The sequence below is a fragment of the Polypterus senegalus genome, chromosome 3 (assembly GCF_016835505.1).
Source record: "Polypterus senegalus isolate Bchr_013 chromosome 3, ASM1683550v1, whole genome shotgun sequence".
Classification (NCBI taxonomy): domain Eukaryota; kingdom Metazoa; phylum Chordata; class Cladistia; order Polypteriformes; family Polypteridae; genus Polypterus; species Polypterus senegalus.
Genome location: NC_053156.1, coordinates 74,049,440 through 74,069,664, shown reverse-complemented (window position 1 = coordinate 74,069,664; position 20,225 = coordinate 74,049,440). Strand labels below are relative to the sequence as shown.

Here is a 20,225-nt window from a genome sequence, read left to right as displayed (position 1 = left end):
TTTCACCTTAAAAATGATATTGTCATCATATGTAAATAACGCGCTTTATAAAGTGGCTCAGGTTGTGCGATATTATAACTATAGTGCAAGTTTACAGTGGGGTGATTGTACTTATAAGTACAAACAGTTCTACAAGGTGCAATTGATTGAGTGCATTTAAAGTTTTTGGGATGAAACTGTTTCTGAACTGCAAGGTTTGTACAGGAAAGGTTTTAAAACGTTTTGCAGTGGCTGAGACAGCGTGTCCATGAAACTGTATACCGATAATTCTCTTCCGATTAGCTGCTGCTGTGATTCAGACTCAGATACAGTGATATAAATACTCCGAGTGGTGCAGTGAGAGTAATATGGAAAAAGATGATCCGCTGTGGCAACTCCTAACGGGAGGAGCTGAAAGAAGAAGAAGAAGAAGAAAAAGAAGAAGGAGAAGTGAGAGTAACAACACTAAAGCAGTTATGGTATTTGGAATACTATGGCTGTTCCCTGGACCATTATATTTTTACAAATTAATTACAATCAGATGCGTTACACTAATAAACAATATGCGGTTAGTTTCTGTGTATTTATAAAGCCGTCAGGAAAATAATGAGTAACCACACAGGAACAGTACCTTTGCTTTGACGCTGGGTGCCGCCAGTCTGCAAAACCGAGTGGAGAACTTGCGTACGACAGTGCATGAGGTACCATGGAAAAGTGCGTGGCTTTACACCAAGTGTAGGTTTTATATATCGCGATTTGAGCGTGGAAAAGTTGTTACGTAACATTTCTGTGTGTACGCACCATTTATACATGAGGCTCCAGGTGAGTGGGTTTACCACCGCGGTTTGGGATAATGAAAGTAGCCAATCCGAGAGCATTATTCATTTCTCCTTGCTGATGATTGACTGTTGCTTTGTGACGCGTCTTCAGCTGAGTGTCCTCATGTTTTCCACTTTGTTATTGTTTTTTATTCTTAAATGCACACAATGTCTTCGAATCGCCCTGCACCTTCTAAAGCTTCTGGAACTGAGCCTAAGTGCCAGAAGAAGTTTAAAACACTCCAGAAGGTTGAACTATTGGATTTGCTCTGGGAACTAAAAGTTATGCTGCAGTAGCGCCACTATGGCATTAATGAAAGCACCGTTTGCTACATAAAGAAGAACAAAGCAGCGATCTGGAGTACTGTATCTGTAAGTTTCTGTGATAGTGCCAAAAGGTAATGACCGTAAGGAAAAAATATTGTCAGGATGGAATCTGCCTTGGCACTGTTTATCACCGACTGCAGTAAGAACATCCCCTTGGCGGTAACATCATCCATGAGAAAGCACGGAAAACTGTACCAGAGGTTTCGCTACAGGACACAATGTAGCAACTTCCTATCACAATGTTCCAGAAACCTATAAAGAAAAGCCAGCACGAAACCCCACCAGAAGAAGAACCAAAGATACGACTCCTCTGGAAGTGCCTGAAGAAGAGGCCACTCGAGGAGTTTTAAATCCTGTGCATTGTAATGCACAGCTACTTCATCATCATCATCAATATTTTTCTTCCCTGGTGAGTACTCGTGAATTTTACTGTATTTTAATTAAATTATATTATTATCTATTTACTCTAGTTATAAGAAAGAAAACTACTGCGCATACCAAAGAAAATGAGCTTGCATGAATTACAGTATGTATGGCGGTAACATTGGTATTTTACATTCTAGCACCGCGGGAGACATAACAGTACAGTACTGTACAGTATACCGGTTTACCTTTACATTTTGTTTTTAGGTAATGTATTAATGTATTAAGCTAAGTTTGCAACGAAATTAAAGTGCTTTGGGGCATACATTATGGCTGAAACTATAAAATAGGCATTTGAAAGGCATTTTTAACCACATCCAAAAGTCGTGGTTTTTCACAATTCACGGGTGCTCTAGGAACATAACCCCCGCAAACTTTGGGGGTGTACTGTATACAAAAAGTGCACCAAACACAAATAAATATAAATACCGCCACCAAACCTTCTCTATGACTAGCAGATATCTGTAATAAGCAAAAGAAAAATATAGCCGACTATGTTTAAGTGTATGGCCTCTGGACAAAATCGCCACATGCACTTAAGCGGAGTGTGCACTTAATAGGAGTGCAACATGTCAGTCCTGAAAGTTGACCATTTAGTTACATCATCTACTAGCCTAGTCAACAGCAATAAAATATTCATTAAAATAGACTACCGTGAAGAATATAGTGGATATGTGTATAATACATACATACACATTAACTGTTCAGATATACATGTACCTGTACTGTACTGTAAATTCATACATGTTGTTGCACATGTCCAAGTGTCAATCAATCCGCCCTGTATTTTATGAACATAATCAGTCATTGTTTTCTGCATGTTGTTTGCATGATTCAGGCTGTGCATCTGATTACTAAGGATGTAAAACTGTCCATAGTCCAGACAATCGTTTATCTCCAGATAACAATGCACTGTATGTAGGGACTTCAGCGTGTCCGTGAAGGAAACAGTCTCTGCAGGTCACTCATTAATCACGCTGCCAGCAGCAGTATCCTTGTCTCTGTTGGAGTCTTGGTTGTCGGCAGTGTCCTTAATGACTGTACAGCTGACAGTGCTGTCAGCTAATGTGGGCAAGAGCTGGGCTACTTGCATTATCACGCGCTGATTACGTCATTTGAGCATGTCAGTCAATATTGTTGTTTGACTAATGGATGTGAAGAGACTGTGCAGTTAACCAGAGTGAATTTGGCTAGAGAGAATAGCATTGCAGCAATGGGATCAATAATGTACATGCGCTTATCGCTAGGATGCTTATCAGAAGTCATTGACCATTTACTTGACTTTATATAAATAGGAACTGTGCAAGTCACATGCAGCTAAGTGGATAGTGCGCTTAACCAATGTGCACTTAAGTGGAGTCGACTGTATATACAAAACTAGGCACAAGCTGTCAACAAATATTGCACATTGAAATGCTCTGCAATGTTGCCGCTTCACTCTCTCTAGTAAGTCTATAAGGCAGTGCCAAACAAAAAAAAGATGACCCCTACAGGCAGGAAGTGCCTTTTACACTGAGGCGTGTTACTGCCAACCACCAGTCCTGCGTCATGCTATTCCCTTCCTCCAACTGTTGCTGATACAGGCACACTCCAATTACACAATACAAACCACCCTGCAATGCCTGTACTAAATTACACGATGTACTTGATGTACTTTAACTGGCCAAGCTGACCAAGTTGCTCTTTTGGAATTTTAACCTGGGATCCCCTTCTCTGAAATAATGCCTGCATTAAACTAACACTACACAATATCAAAGACATGTTTGAAGTCCAGTAGGCCTTTCCTGAGCCCACGTATGCCCTGGCATTGGCATCTGAAAGTGTGGCCTTGCTAGAACAAAATTAAAATATTTGCAGAAGCGCAACTGTTTAAAAAGATAAGTGCCTTTTACTGTTCTGAGTATAAGTTATTATACACTAGTCATAGAATTGTATTTCATAAAACTAGCAATGCCTGGCAGGTGAATTATCACACATCCTCTCCCTTAAGATTTTTGGCTGCTAGGCCGGGACAAATAATCTGCTCCAAGGTTTCTTTTTCTCCGATATGTAGCATACCTGAAACTGGTAAAGCTGGAGTTCAGACTACAAGCATGCCACAAAAGCATTAGAGTGCTTCATTCTTTGTATCTACTGCAATGCCCTGTGCTCACTCTCTACTACAAATTCATTTGACAAATGGTATCTTATCAATTTCCTCAATTAATTGCTTTAATTGAGCACCCTCTAATGCAGCATATTTTTTTTCTCTGCTGAGTACCATTCTTCTTTTAAACAAAATGTGCCTCTTCTCTTCACCTTCCCCCTGCATAAAAACCACTCCTAAGCCTTCCCCTGAGGTGTCAACCTGTAAGGAAAAAGGTTTGGTAAAATCAGGACTACACATTATTACGGAATATTTCATTCAATGCATTAAAACTTTTTCACAGTATTCTGCCCATTTGATATTTCTGGGTGCTGTTCCTCTAGGCAGGTCAGTGAAGCATGCTGCTATACTTGAAAAATGGGGATGAACCTACGCTACTACCCAACTAAACCAAGGAATGACAAGATCTGTTTCATTGTGTCGGGATGTGGATGATCCTTGATTGTGGGCATTTTGTTGTATGAGACCACCCCCTATGTTGTAACCATGGCATTGAAGTTCGTCCTTAGAAATCACTGTTTTTTCTGGGTTTATTACCAAACCAACTGATTTTAAGTGATCAAACATGTTGGATAAGTGCTTCAAATGTTCCTTACATGTCTTGCTGTATGCAACCAAATTGTCTATACAGTAATCCCTCCTCGATCGCTCCATGACAAGACAGAGATGACAGTTCTTTCTCACAATTAAAAGAATGCAAATATATCTTCTCTTCAAAGGAATGCGTGTCAGGAGCAGAGAATGTCAGAGAGAGAGAGAGCGCGAGAGAAAAGCAAACAATCAAAAAATCAATACGTGCTTTTGGGCTTTTAAGTATGCCGAAGCACCGCGATAAAGCAGCATTTTAGAGGAGCGTCCGTATCTTCTAGGCAAACAGTCTGTGCAAACAGCCCCTCTGCTCACACCCCTCCGTCAGGTGCAGAGAATGTCAGAGAGATTGAGAAAGACAGAGAAAAGCAAACAATCAAGCACATGAGGAAGCATATCGTATATCATTGAGGAGTTTTAGTTAATACATAATACATGCTCTGATTGGGTAGCTTCTAAGCCATCCGCCAATAGCGTCCCTTGTATGAAATCAACTGGGCAAACAAACTGAGGAAGCATGTACCATAAATTAAAAGACCCATTGTCCGCGAAATCCATGAACCAGCGAAAAATCCGTGATATATATTTAGATATGCTTACATTTAAAATCCGCAATGGAGTGAAGCTGCGAAAGTCGAAGCACGATATAGCGAGGATCACTGTATAAGCTCTGGCATAGGTTTCTGTTCCTCGCAGCACTGTATCCATGTATTTGTGAAAACTGGGTGGGTTGGTGTCAGTTATAACCTTCATGTTGTTTTTTTTCAATGAAAACTCTGTTCTAACTGGCCAATTTGAGACAAGTTCTGAAATTAGTTATATGGTATTGTATTTGTCCTCTACAGTTGTCATGTTCTCCCCTCTTTGTTTATCTGAAAAATGTGTGGCTATAAGTAGTTTACAAAGTGGAAAATGTTTTGTTTTGTTTAGGTTTGGGTTTGACTAATTCTGTATTTTGATTTCATTTCTGATATCACTGTTATTCACTTGATTTTTTATCCCAAAACATTATGCTGTGGGTAGTTGAAGCAGACACAGAGACTAGTTGTATATAGTATGATAGCCTAGACTAATCCAGTCTATATCACAACAATCCTTATGCAAACTTATAGAATAACTCATGACATGTCAATTTAGAGTCACCAATTAAACTAACAAGCAAATGTGCGTGTATTGCAAAATAGAGATGTGTCCAGAATTGTTTTCGAACTTTCACTAAGTGATGCTGGGATATTTTCTGGTCTAAACCATGACAATAAATAGGATTAAGAATATGTACTGTATATGTGCAAAGGGTGTTCAAGTAATATTTAACCTCATCTCTTATGAGAAATACTATCCATCCATTTTCCAACCCACTGAATCCGAACACTTGGTCACGGGGGTCTGCTGGAGCCAATCCCAGCCAACACAGGAACCAATCCTGGGCAGGGTGCCAACCCACCGCAGGACACACACAAACACCAAGCACAGACTAGGGCCAATTTAGAATTGCCAATGTGGGAGGAAACCCACGCAGACACGGGAGAACATGCAAACTCCACGCAGGAGGACCCGGGAAGCGAACCCAGGTCTCCTAAATGCAAGGCAGCAGCGCTACCACTGCGCCACCATGCTGCCCCATCACTCAAATAAAACATTGTGTCTTGACTGACTTTTTTATTGTTAAGGTGTGTCCTGTGGATATAATAATGTATATTAATCATAGAGGGGAAATTGTCTTTTCACATGACCTTTGGGGGTTACGGTGCAGGGTTAGCCATTATACAGCACACCTGGAGAATGTTTCAGGTTAAGGGCCTTACTCAAGGGCCCAACAGAGTAGGATCCTTTCTGGCAATGGCAGGACTTGAACCGGTTACCTTCCAGATACCAACATAGATCCTTAGTCTTAGAACCACCACTCTGTCTTATGGAGGTAACCCTTGTGATAGTCACATGGTGGGCAGGGGTGTCATGTATACATGGTGTGTACGCACACACTTTGAGATGTATAAGAAAATAAACTTTGCATAAAGCCGCACACATTTTTACTGCAGTTTCAGACTATGTGTATGCACTTTTCTGCTTGATTGTGCTATTGTCTCTGTGTGGTTTCCCTTTCTTTTTAACACTAGAATTACCAGAGCCTACGAAAAAACCTGTAGATCCATCCCACCTTAAATCGCGTTGCGCTTCTCCATCAGCGTCTTTTGGTCTGTAAATGTGTAGATAAGCAGCAAACAGCAGGCAGCCTGCTATCACATTCCCCCACCACCACACAGTTTTCTCAGCTCAAGTCTGTTTACCTGCATGTGAGTTGCTTAGAGTTGTATAGAGTGAAATGTCAAGCAAAATGACACCTTTTATAAATACTATATTGCTATTTGAAACACTTGCATTTCATGTGTGTTCCGTGTCTATAACGATCTATGTAAACATCGTTAATAATAATAACTGACATAATTGACAAAATGTAGACATGAAGTGTATAATGTGTGAAGCCTGCATTCCAAAATCAAAGAAACACTTTCATAAAAGGTACAAATATAACAGAACAAATGCGCTTTTATTCAAAAATATAACTGCAGAGAAAGAACCCACGTTAGTGCGACATTGACACAAATTTGCTATGACTGCTTTGGTGGTGCAACAGTATCAACTTTTGACTGGTAATCAAATCTTCACAGGTTCGATCCGTTTTAAAACGTGAGCTGCTCGTATTCTTACTATTTCAGATTAAAATTTGTTCTTAGTAGTTAAACTTATTTATACTTTTACAATGTGGCAAGAGCTGGGGGCAGTACCCATCCGGGACACCTGGAAGGACCGGAAGAGGGATTACGCCTTCTCCGGATTACGAGGGGGCAGCCGCCCTGGTTGGTATGGGGACCATGGGAACAGAGCATGGAAACAGAGCATGGAAACTCAACCCTATAGGGGCCTGTGGGGGTTCCTGGATGCCCGAAGAGCCCAGTACATCAGCACTTCCGCCACACCCGGAGGTGCTGGGGGAAGGAAAACCAGGGACAACCAGAGTGCTGCAAGGTGCTTGTGCAGCACTTCCTACACACCAGGAAGTGCCACCGGAAGCTCATCAAGAGGCACCTAGAGCACGGCCGGGTGAAGATAAAGGGGCGCCTCCTCCAATCATTAGCTGGAGTTGGTTGGAAGAGGACGAAGCCTGGAGGAGAGGAGTGGAGGCAGTCAGAGGAAAAGGCATTTGTGAGAGGCCTAGACTAAGGGTGATTGGTGCAGGGACACTGGGTTGTGTGCACTTGTAAATAGGAATTATGTACAATAAACCTGTGTAGTTTGAAACCTTCGATGTCTGCCTGTCTGTGTCCAGGCTACCTACCACAACAAGTAAATGGAAAATACTAATGCAGGCACTGAAGTATAGTGCAAATTATATAGCAGCTTTTTAATTGTACAGACAAAATCTTTAGCATCTGAAAAGAATATACTGGTTGATGTAGTTATTACACTGGGGCCTAATTATGCTTTTGTTTCTAATGAACCGAGAATAGTACTAACTCTCCATTGAGAACAACTTCAATTAGGGAGTTTTTGATCCTTATTCAAATGTTATAAAAGCAAAGCATTATTACATGAAGATTTGTTTAACACTGTTGAAGAAGTGTCACTGGTAAGTGTAAAAACAATATTGTTTCTAATTTATTATCTACTTCTTCACAAAAACTTATCATTTACACAAGATATTTTGCCTAATAACGGCTATTCATAAAATGGCATATGCTATTGATTTTAGAACTATTTTATTTAAGTGAATTAAATGTATATTGTTTAGATCAGAAGCAGTTATGTCACTGCATTGTTATACTGCTCATAAGTTACAGCAAAACTATTAAACTTTGAATCATTTTAAGAAAAGAATAAACACAAATATTCAAATGACTTCGGCACAATACCAAAGAGTATTCATTTGATATTCAATATCATCTAATTGAAACATTAAAACTGAAGCTAGCATATACAAGTGATTATTTGTTTAAATAAAAAGTGGCACTGGTAGGTTAATTTATTTTTTCTGGCGTGTACAGTTTGCCAAAGATGGAGTTGGATTTGTAGGCTTTTTGTATACTAGATTGTTGTTGCATTAAAATGGAGATAACATTTTCAATATAATCACTAACATGTCAAGCCAAATTAACAATGGTATCTAAAATTGTATTGAAGACATATTAACATACAACTAACTTTGCAATATCTTGAAAAGAACTGCTTTTATTAATATACAGCATGGTCTCCAGTCTGGGACATAGAACAGTGTAACTGGTTCAAATGATTTTATGCAATGAAGTCTCTTTTAATTTAATAATAATTGTATTCTCAAAAACCCAAAGCAGTATACCAGTGTAGGTTTGCATATTTAACCACTTAAAATGTACATGTCTAAAACAGTAAGACACATAGAACACCACTTTGATGGGATAATCACATTTAATAGTGACATGTTACATGCAAGATCAGTGTGTTGCATAGAAATTTTTGATTAAGTGTGAGGTGGGTTTTTTGTAATTATAAGTTTATAATTGGTTGCACTGCAAAGGCAAAAAAACTAGAAGCTATTGCAAGATTTGCAAAACTATTACTAACTTGTCTTTTAGTAAGATCAGATCTATCCTTCAGCAAGGAATTCAGCGCTGAATATATAGCAATATTATTTTAAGATGGGAAACTGACTTTAATTTTAATAAGAGTTAAAGATAATTGCAGTATTGGTGCATAGTATCTAGAAAGCAGAGTGTTTTTCTTATAGGACATCCTTTTCTTGGGTGTTGCCTGATTCAGACTCTCATCTTCAATTCTATATTAAAATAAATAACAGAATAACAACATACAAAGAATATGTTTTAGTTAAATACAAAAAGCATAATTTTCATGAGCATATGTACTACACACTTACACATTTTGGGAAAGACAGGCAATGTGAACAAATAGAGGGTTGATATTTATGTGGCAAAGAATATGAACACACATTTGCTTCAATTGGATGAAAAGAATTTTAAACCACCAAAAGAGATGGGAAGCATATATAGATATAGTATTTTGTAATAATAAGTATAAAAATCATAAAGGTGTCAAACTTCCCAACAGTAACGGAAGTGCCAAGGATGTGCTTGAAGCCTTCAAAAATCAAGACAAATAATATTATATGCACCTCTCTTATCATATGCTTTTTGTTGCTTCCTCATACACTTCTGGCATATTAGTAAAATATTACCTCCCCTGTCTGAACCCCATGCTTACTGTTTGCTAAGACATGTGTTTTTGACATATACTGTTTAATTTTCTCTTTAATAATGCTATGGTTACTGGGCTATAAATACCTGGTTTAGGCCAATCACACTTTTTGTACAATGTGATAGTATTTGTTAGTTTCAGTCTTCAGGAATTTTCCCAGTATGCAAACATTTTTTAAAAATATACATTAAATACAATACTGTATATGTAACATTCTATCCAGGACTGTTCTAGCAAGACTGTATTTCTATTTTAATATTAATGTGTGATTGTTGCCTTTTTCAGCAGAAAAAAAAAGACTGTAAACTACTGGTGTTAAATTGGACATACATAACCCATAATTCTCTCTGTTGTCATCACTGGATAACCTCTGTTTGATTTATAGCCACATTGCAAGTGGTTTGATTATGGTTTGCTTTTGTTCTAATGAAGAAAATTCTGCTTTTACAAGTATTGACCCTTACTTGTTGCAGACTTACTCTGAGCTTTTTTTTTGTCTACTGGATGAATACTTCAGTCTCCAGAATTTACTTCTATTTTTCACCGTGTCAATAAGTTCATGAAGGTCGACCAAAATCTGGTAGGTATTTTAGGCTTAATAATGTACTGTATGTCTGCAGGTGAGTAGCATTTAACCTTTCATTTTGGACTATAGTGTTCCACACAAGGCCACTTTATCACATGATATTCAGGTATCTTATGTTACATGTTTTTCATGTAAATTTCCTAGTGCAATATTATAAGATATTTGAGGTTTTGGGATATCTATGGATACTAACCTAACCAGGCTCATTCAGGAATATAATTTTTTATCCAAAAATTATAAAAATTCAATTATTTTAATGTTTTATAAATACAAAGTAAAATTTCAATGTGTTATGCCAGATAATAAATTCAACATTTAAGCAATGAAGTAAGATATGCCTAATGTAACTTTTGATTATTTTTAGTTCAGTAGTGAATCAAAAGGAAAACAAGGGGTAAGCAGATGGAAGCAATGAATACATTCAGAAAAGCAAAAAATACTTATTTTTAATATATATTCATTTTTGGTGATAATAAGCACAGTGTATCAGACAAAAATATATAAAAAACAAAAATTATATAATAATCACATAAAGTCATTTTGAAAAATGTACATTGACAAAGTACAAAAGAAACTGTAATAAAGTATTTACAATAACAAGTTGTATCCGGGTTGAACTTCTCCAGGCTAGTGGTAAGATTGTCCTCCTGGCATTGCAAGCCAGCTGACGATGCTGTGATCTTCGTGGAGTTCAATGGAGGCTCTGATCGGGGTTCTCGAGAGACTGAGTGAGGAGTCTGAGTGTCTGGGCTTGCGAGTGCCCTGGATAAAACCAAGATCCAGGCCTTTAATGACCTCTTGGGCACAGAATCAGCAGTGTGTCTGTCTGTGGAGGGAGTGTCGACCTTGTCGAGAGGTTTACTTACCTTGGGAGTGACATTCATGTCTCTGGTGACTCTTCCTATTAAATCAGTAGACAGATTGGGAGAGCATGAGGGGTCATGAGATCACTGGAAAGGGTGTGTGGCGCACCCTATATCTATGTAAAAGACGAAGGTCCAAGTCTTTAGAGTCCTGGTGCTTCCTGTCTTGCTATATGGTTGTGAGACATGGACGCTATCCAGTGACCTGAGACGAAGACTGGACTCCTTTGGTACTGTGTCTCTCCGGAAAATCCTTGGGTACCGTTGGTTTGACTTTGTGTCGAATGAGCGGTTTTTCATGGAGTCTCGAATGAGGCACATTATCCTGCTTTGTGAGGGAGCATCAGTTAGGGCACTATGGCCATGAGGGCGTGTTTCCCCGAGGGTGATCAAGCTCATAAGATCCTCATTGTTGGGGACCTGAGTAGCTGGACCAGGCCAGCGGGTTGCCAATGTAACACCTGGCTGCGACAGATAGAGGGTCATTTCCAGAGGGAATGGACAGCGTGTCTGCCTGGGAGGTTGCCAAATGGGATCCTGAGTTGTTTCATTGTGTAGTGGAGTGCAACGCACAGTACCAGTGCATGCTCCCCAACTTGACTTGACTTGAATAACAAGTTGCAAAAGAAATATGAAATAAAAATGTCTGATAAAAGACAAAATACAGAAAAATGTGTAGCAAATGTTATGTGCACAAATGATAAAAAGTAAAAAGATGAACAAGAATAAACAATATGATATAATAAAGTACAAGAAGTTATAAAAACAATGTTACAATGTATAACACATGAAACTAAATAGCACAACATTATAACAAAGAACAGTAAATTTATATTTAACTACAAATGTAATTGAGAGTTTGTGATAAGGTCAGTGTTGATGTATCTGTTTATCAAAATGCCAATAGATCATAGAGATCATTCAAGGTGACTTTCTTCCCTGGGCAATACCTGAGAATATAAGATAACATAACATTCTTAAACTTGCTTAATAAAATGCAGGGTTGCAGAGCCCATCCCAGCAGTTATGGGCACAAGAAAAGAACCAGCCCTGAAGGGGACACCATTCCATCACAGGTCTCACTCATACATGTACCAATAACAACAACTTGAAACTAGCAATTCACCTAACTTGCACATCTTTGCAAATGTGTAAAGAAGACAAGAGTACCCGGTGATAAACAGGTAAACACCCACAGAGACGGGAAGAGTAAGAAAAGATATGAGCAGGTGTTAGATTTGAACACAGTCCTTTGGATCTATGAAACAGTAGTGCCACTCATACACTGAAGATCCAACTGTAAATAATTCCTTATGTTATCTCACCAAAGAATAATATAACGTTAAGTTGGAATCACAGTAGTAAATTCTGTATGTAAATAGTATGGAAATTTGGAAATGTAAAGAGTAGTTTATCTGCAATCACTTGAAAGTTTCAGTGCTCTTATTTGTTTTCTCTAATGTATTCACACACTGAATTAATTGTATAAATAAATTACACCTGGTTTTATTTTTGTGTTTATCTTAATATGTGTGCTTTTCCTTCCTTATCCTTATTTTAAATTTTAATTTCTTAAGTTGGCTAAGTTCTCATTAGATATTATTGCTGTCACTCATTTAAATTACTGAAATATAACAGATTATTTTTCTCCTTAGGCAAAAAAAAAAAAAAAAAGGTTTCTAATAATGAACGACAACCAAAGTGGGATCTTAAAAGCCACTCAGTTTTGCTACACATCAGTGGAAAATTCATGTCCTAAACAAGAGCATTCAATCACAGCTCATGTTCTCATGTATATGACTCTATGGACAATAACTACAGTCACTCTATGTGGAAACCTGTTGGTAATCATCTGTATTTCTCATTTCAAGCAGCTTCATACTCCAACAAACTTTCTCACCCTGTCTTTGGCAGCAGTCGACTTTCTGCTTGGAGTCCTTATAATGCCACCCAGCATGATCCGAACTGTTGAATCCTGTTGGTATTTTGGGGACTTCTTCTGCAAGTTTCACACCAGTACAGACATCATGCTCTGCTCAAACGCCATTTTGCACTTGTTTTTCATTTCAGTTGACCGCTATTATGCTGTGTGTTGTCCACTGAGATACAACAGTAGAATCACTCTAGCATTAATTAGCAAAATTATTTTTATCAGCTGGTTTCTATCATTCATGTTTGGATTTAGTATTTTGTTTTTAAGAACTAACATTAAAGGTATAGAAAATTTTTATGAACAGGCCATTTTTTGCATTGGGAGCTGTACATTTATACAAAATCAGGTGTCAGGACTGGTTGCCACCTTATTATCATTTTATATCCCTGGTTTTATTATGGTAGTTATCTATCTTAAGATTTTCATTGTTGCAAAGAGACAGGTGAGATCTTTGAAAAAAGTTGCTGAAGACAGGAAAAAAACTGCAGTAAGGAAAAGAGAAACAAAAGCTGCAAAAACCTTGTCAATAGTAGTTGGTGTATTTCTCACATGCTGGTTGCCATTTTTCCTAAGCAGCAGTATTGACTTATATATGAATTACTCGACTCCGGCTTTAGTAGCAGAAATTCTAATATGGTTTGCTTATTTAAATTCAACTTTCAATCCACTAATTTATGCATTCTTTTACACGTGGTTCCGAAAAGCTGTCAGAGTTATTATACTCGGGGAACTTTTTAAAAGCAACTCATCATTAACAAAGCTTTATACAGAGTAAATGAATACGGTAAAGTTGCTTTCAATTTTATCATGTTAGATATTTTAGGAACCTTTAATGTCACTTGTTATTAAAGAAAAGTCATTCATAAGCTTGACAAAGCAGAATGTACTTTAGTATCTGTTTATGAGCTATTCTACTATCTGTGAATTGTACTTTCTCTAAGGGCTTACCCTGAAAGCAAAAAAGTTGTAATGTGCGAATAATGCTGTTTTAAAACCTTTTAGTATATATAAAATATTAATGTTTAAAACAATCTATATAATGTAGCATGCTTGAGTGTTACCAGTAATTTTTCATATTAATGTTACCACATTATATAATATTTGATAATAATTAATGATACAGTTTAATTTAATAAAAGTGCAAATAATTTTACTTGTGCTTTACCACTCAGACTTTGTGGACATATGTATTAAATATTTCAATAAAACCATTTTTTCTATTAGTAAGCATTTGTGCATGTTTTCTATTTTTGAAAGTTTTTCGCTTATTTGCGAAGCTTTTTCTGGTTATACATGTCCTACCAGTGCAAGTGTACATTTCCTTAGATTTAGGGTGTATTGTATTGACACATTTAACATATATCAAACAATACTTTCATAGTTATTACTTTAAGTTGTTTACAGCATGGTTTGCTCTGTCTCTCAGCACCTGAAACCTGGTTTAATTTTTGACTTTGTTTAATTTAATGTAATTTGGTTTCCTTCCATCCTCCATAGAATGTCGATTTATATGAATAAAAACACAAATTTATCCCGTATGATCATGTGACATGAATACACATTGTAATGGACACATGTCCTACCCAGAGCTGGTTTCTTTCATATAATGAATGCCACCAGGATTGTTAACCACAACTATTGATTAGAAAACATATATTCAGATATGATGAATTTATTGCTTTGTTTGACAATAATTTCTCATTTCTGACTGTACATTATTCTAGTTGATTTTAAAATAATACAATACATATTACATTTTGGTGAGTGCAACTGAACTGACACTGTACTCAAAATAACTTTTTTGTAGCAGTAAACATACTCAGACTGACAAACTTTTACAATATATATATGTATGTTTATATGTACTCTATTTCCATATATATATATTGCAAGAAAGAACAAAAGCAACTGTGAAGTGTTGGAGCACAAAACGTGGTTTATTATTGTGTTGAAAAAAAAAGAAAAAGCTGCTGCAGATGAGAGTTTCTAAATAGACTAATTAAAGGCGTTGAAGCCTTTGCTGATAAGGAATTCGAGTAGGAGAAGCCGAGTCCAGGCAGGCGGACACCAGAAATGATGTCAAGGGTGGTAAAGCCATCAGTCTTTCGGTCTGCAGGGAGAGGAAGAGATAAGGTTTAGTCAACAAGGCAGTCTTGTGATACGGCAGGACATTAAAATTATCCGTGCTTTTAAGCTGCCCCTAATGCGCACAATATTTAAATAGTGCATATTACCAATAAATACGTATCCCAATAGTGAATCAGTCCATAAGAACACAGTGCTGACAACTTAGTTTAAATTAAGTTCATAGACACGCTGCCATTTGTCATGCCTGGCGATTCACGATATTCGAGATACAAGTTTAATGAGAGGACGCAGGGTATAAACAAGACTTTTGATCACTTTGTAATGGAGTTAAAATTGCTGGTGAAGGACTGTGCTTATGCAAACAAAGATGAGATAGTCAGGGATAGAATAGTGTTTGGCACAATCTCAGCAAAAGTACGAGAGAAAGTTTTAAGTGCTGGGTCTGAGCTAACATTAAATAATGCCGTGGACATCGCAAAATCGCACGAGATAGCACAAGCACAGCTGAAAACCTTTGATGCATGTACTCGAGCAGCTCACGTGAACTGACTGTGAACGCAGTATGCAGACAACAAGCAAGAGCTCCAAAGGCTGAACAAAAACGCATTACACAATTGAGATGGCAGCAAAGAATATGAAGCGAGTGGACGCATACAAGCATATTCATAAGTGCAGCTACTGTGGAAACAAAGCACACGGTGAAAAAAGTCAATGTCCAGCTAAAGGAAGACAGTGTAAAAATGTGGTAAATTGACGCCCTCTGACGCTGAACAAGCCTTTGTAGACATATCAATAGGAAAGCAAGGTGTAAAGCTTAATTTTAAATTACGTTCATAGACATGCTGCGCTAAATATTTGCAGGCAAATCCACAACTTAATACCGGGAATGCCTGTTAAACATCTTAGATTCACGAGTACCAATTTGGGTAGTGAACACTTGAAGAATTAAACCTGTTATCTTTACAACAGTTGACAATGAAGATGAGATGGTCAGGGATAGACTAGACAAACACGGAATGTAACTTGAACACAACACATCCTCCAAATATGAACCTGATTGAAAGAACTAATGATAATCAAATCCTTGATGACAGTAACACTCATAACAGTCACAAAACAATTACATTGACAATCATGTTACCTTATTTTTAAAATGTTTTCTTTTCTTTTCATAACTTCTTTAACACGATACTTCTCCACTGCGAAGCACAGGTATTTTGCTAGTAAAAATTATGACCAGGTCCATTTTCACAGTACTGAAACTGCACACTGCAACACAACATGTTTTGTTTAACATAACTTAATCAAATATATGTGAGCCACTATTTATCACCTACCATGCACTTGCCTTCTGTTCATGGTTCAATTATGCTTTGCCACTGATGCTGCCAGGAAAGGCTCTGACTCGTCACGACCATTAATTAGATTAAGTAGATTTTATGATGTCTTTCCATTATTTGCCACTAAATTATTCAAATACAATACAATATATGTTTTGTCCCTACTGTGCACATGCTAATGATATCAGGTATTGAAAGATAACAAAGACATTTCGCCTGTTTTATACATATGGAGCTGTCTAGTGAAAATATAGCAAAAACAAGTGTAAAAACACAAACACACAGCCAATGTAAACATCAGGGCATGTTGCCTTGAGGTTTGTTATTGTCCACAACAGACTTCTTAGGTTAGCACTGGCCTTCGTTTGTATGGACTGCAGGAATATTTATGTTTTATAAAAACTATACAGCAAGATCATTTTGAGTTGGTAATTTCCTGTGAATTTCAAAATGTACATTTATTTTAAATAGCACTTTTTCTGTAATGAACATCTACCAAGAAAATTAACAAATACAGAGATATACAGTAGTAGCATTTTTCAAAAATACTTTTTATAAAAGGAGCTATGATAGGTGACTGGCTGGGACCTCAGCTACTAGAACATGCTGCTACTGCATAACATAGAATATTGTGACATCCACTTGAATAAGACAAACACTGGAGCCACTTGTCTAGAAGAGTCTTTCAATTGCCAACTGGCTTTTAATTTGATACGCCGTGAAATAAATGGTGCCCTACTACCGCCCATTGTCTGGGTCACGGGGACACCTCCAAAATAAAATAAACAAGTCGCCTTCATTCTGTCTACCTCTTGTCTGCCCTTTAACTGTTCACTCCCTACACACTCTGACACTATCTTCCTACCAAAGCTTCTCCTTGCCGACTACTCACTCCCCCTTTTGCCTATGCGCACTATTATTCAGCTCTCTCTAGGGAGGTGCCCCAAGCTCTCACAAAGTGCGCTCCCCCAAGACTCCACCTCAAACCTGCTTCCACTCCTTGAAGCACATGCAGTAGCAAGACCCATCACAGTATTATCTGATGAAGATACTCTAATAAATGTAGTTTGTTACTGTAATTGAATAATCCAAAATTAGATTTTAACATACAAACACTCCTCCTTGAACCGTCACCTTATCGTGGTGGAGGGTTTGCGTGTCCCAATGATCCTAGGAGCTATGTTGTCCGGGGCTTTATGCCTGGTAGGGCCACCCAAGGCAAACTGGTCCTAGGTGAGGATGAGACAAAGAGCGGTTCAATAAACCTCCAATGAAAAATAAAACTGGACAACGTTTTCCCTTGCCGGACGCTGGTCACGGGCCCCCTCTGGAGCCAGGCCTGGAGGTGGGGCTCGATGGCGGCGCCTGGTGGCGGGCCTGCACCCATGGGGCTCGGCGGGCACAGCCCGAAGAGGTAACGTGGGTCCTCCTCCCCATGGGCTCACCACCTATGGGAGGGGCCAAGGAGGTTGGGTGCAATGTGAGTTGGGTGGTGGCGAGGCGGGACCTTGGCGGTCTGATCCTCGGCTACAGAAACTGGCTCTTGGGGCGTGGAATGTCACCTCTCTGAAGGGAAGGAGCCTGAGCTAGTGCGCGAGGTCGAGAGGTTCGGCTAGATATAGTCGGACTCACCTCGGCACAGCTTGGACTCTGGAACCAATCTCCTTGAGAGGGGCTGGACTCTCTACCACTCTGGAGTTGCCCGGTGAGGCGCCGAGCAGGTGTGGGCATACTTATTGCCCCCACTGGAGCCTGTGCATTGGGGTTTACCCGGTGGACGAGAGGGTGGCCTCCCTCCGCCGGGTGGGGAAGGGTCCTGACTGTTGTTTGTGCGTATGCCGAACAGCAGTTTGGAGTATCCACCCTTTTGGAGTCTCTGGAGGGTTGCTAGAGGGCATACTTTCTTGGGATTCCCTCGTTTTGCTGGGAGACTTCAATGCTCACGTGGGCAATGACAGTGAGACCTGGAAGGGCGTGATTGGGAGGAATGGCCCCCCCGATCTGAACCCGAGCGGTGTTTTGTTATTGGACTTCTGTGCTCGTCACGGATTGTCCATAACGAACACCATGTTCAAGCATAAGGGTGTTCATATGTGCACTTGGCACCAGGACACCCTAGGCCTCAGGTCGATGATCGACTTTGTGGTCGTGTCGTGGACTTGCGCCATATGTCTTGGACACTTTCGGGTGAAGAGAGGGGCGGAGCTGTCAACTGATCACCACCTGGTGGTGAGTTGGCTTCGATGGTGGGGAAGATGCGGTCAGACCTGGTAGGCCCAAATGTGTTGTGAGGGTCTGCTGGGAACGGCTGGCAGAGTCCCTGTCAGAAGTAGCTTCAACTCCCACCTCCGGCAGAACTTCAACCCGTCCCGAGGGAGGTGGGGACATTGAGTCGAATGGGCCATGTTCCGTGCCTCTATTGTTGAGGCGGCTGACCGGAGCTGTGGCGCAAGGTGGTCGGTGCCTGTCGTGGCGGCAATCCCGAACCCGTTGGTGGACACCGGCGTGAGGGATGCTGTCAAGCTGAAGAAGGAGTCCTATAGGACTTTTTGTCCTGTGGGTCTCTGGAGGCAGCTGATAGGTACCGCAGGCCAAGCGAACGCTGCTTCGGTTGTTGCTGAGGCAAAACTCGGGCATGGGAGGAGTTTGGAGAGCCATGGAGAGCGACTTTGGACGGCCGAGGAGATTCTGGTCCACCGTCCGGCGTCTCAGGAGGGAAGCAGTGCAGTGTCAACACCGTATATAGTGGGGATGGTGCGCTGCTGACCTCGACTTCGGGGCGTTAGGGTCGGTGGGAGGAGTACTTGAAGACCTCCTCAATCCCACTAACATGCCTTCCAATGAGGAAGCAGAGCCTGGGGTCTCTGAGGTGGGCTCTCCCATCTCTGGGACTGAAGTCACCGAGGTGGTCAAAAACTCCTTGGTGGCAGGGCCCGGGGTGGATGAGATCGCCGAGTTCCTTAAGGCTCTGGATGTTGTAGGACTGTCTTGGTTGACACGTCTCTGCAACATCGCATGGACATCGGGACAGTGCCTCTGGATTGGCAGACCGGGGTGGTGGTCCCCTCTTTAAAAGGGGACGGAGGGTGTGTTCCAACTATAGAGGGATCACACTCCTCAGCCTCCCTGGAAAAGTCTATTCGGGGTTCTGGAGAGGAGGGTCCGTCGGATAGTCGAACCTCGGATTCAGGAGGAACAGTGTGGTTTTCGTCCTGGTCGCGCAGTGGACCAGCTCTTCACCCTTAGCAGAGTCCTGGAGGGTGCATGGGAGTTTGCCCGACCGGTCTACATGTGTTTTGTGGACTTGGAAAAGGCATTCGACCGTGTCCCTCGGGGAATCCTGTGGGGGTGCTCGGAGTATGGGGTACGGACCCCTGATAAGAGCTGTTCGGTCTCTGTACAACGGTGTCAGAGCTTGGTCCGCATTGCGGCAGTAAGTCGAGCCCGTTTCCAGTGAGAGTTGGACTCCGCCAGGGCTGCCCTTTGTCACCGATTCTGTTCATAACTTTTATGGACAGAATTTCTAGGCGCAACCAGGGTGTTGAAGGGGTCGGTTTGGTGGACTCAGGATTGGGTCACTGCTTTTGCAGATGATGTTGTGCTGTTTGCTTCATCAGGCCGTGATCTTCAGCTCTCTCTGGATCGGTTAGCAGCTGAGTGTGAAGCGGCTGGGATGAGAATCAGCACCTCCAAATCCGAGAGCATGGTCCTCAGCCGGAAAAGGGTGGAGTGCCCTCTCAGGGTTGGGGAGAGATCCTGCCCCAAGTGGAGGAGTTCAAGTATCTCGGGGTCTTGTTCACGAGTGAGGGAAGAATGGAGCGTGAGATCGACAGGCGGATCGGTGCGGCATCCGCAGTGATGCGGGCTCTGCATCGGTCTGTCGTGGT

At 40.3% G+C, this 20,225-nt stretch overlaps 1 protein-coding gene across 1 annotated transcript; it reads left to right on the top strand.

Annotated features, from left to right (window-relative positions):
• The first annotated feature begins 12,662 nt into the window (after positions 1 to 12,662).
• On the top strand, positions 12,663 to 13,685 carry LOC120526530 (trace amine-associated receptor 1-like). Its single transcript, XM_039749695.1, has one exon. The coding sequence runs from the start codon at positions 12,663 to 12,665 to the stop codon at positions 13,683 to 13,685; it is 1,023 nt and encodes a 340-aa protein (XP_039605629.1).
• The last annotated feature ends 6,540 nt before the right edge of the window (positions 13,686 to 20,225 follow it).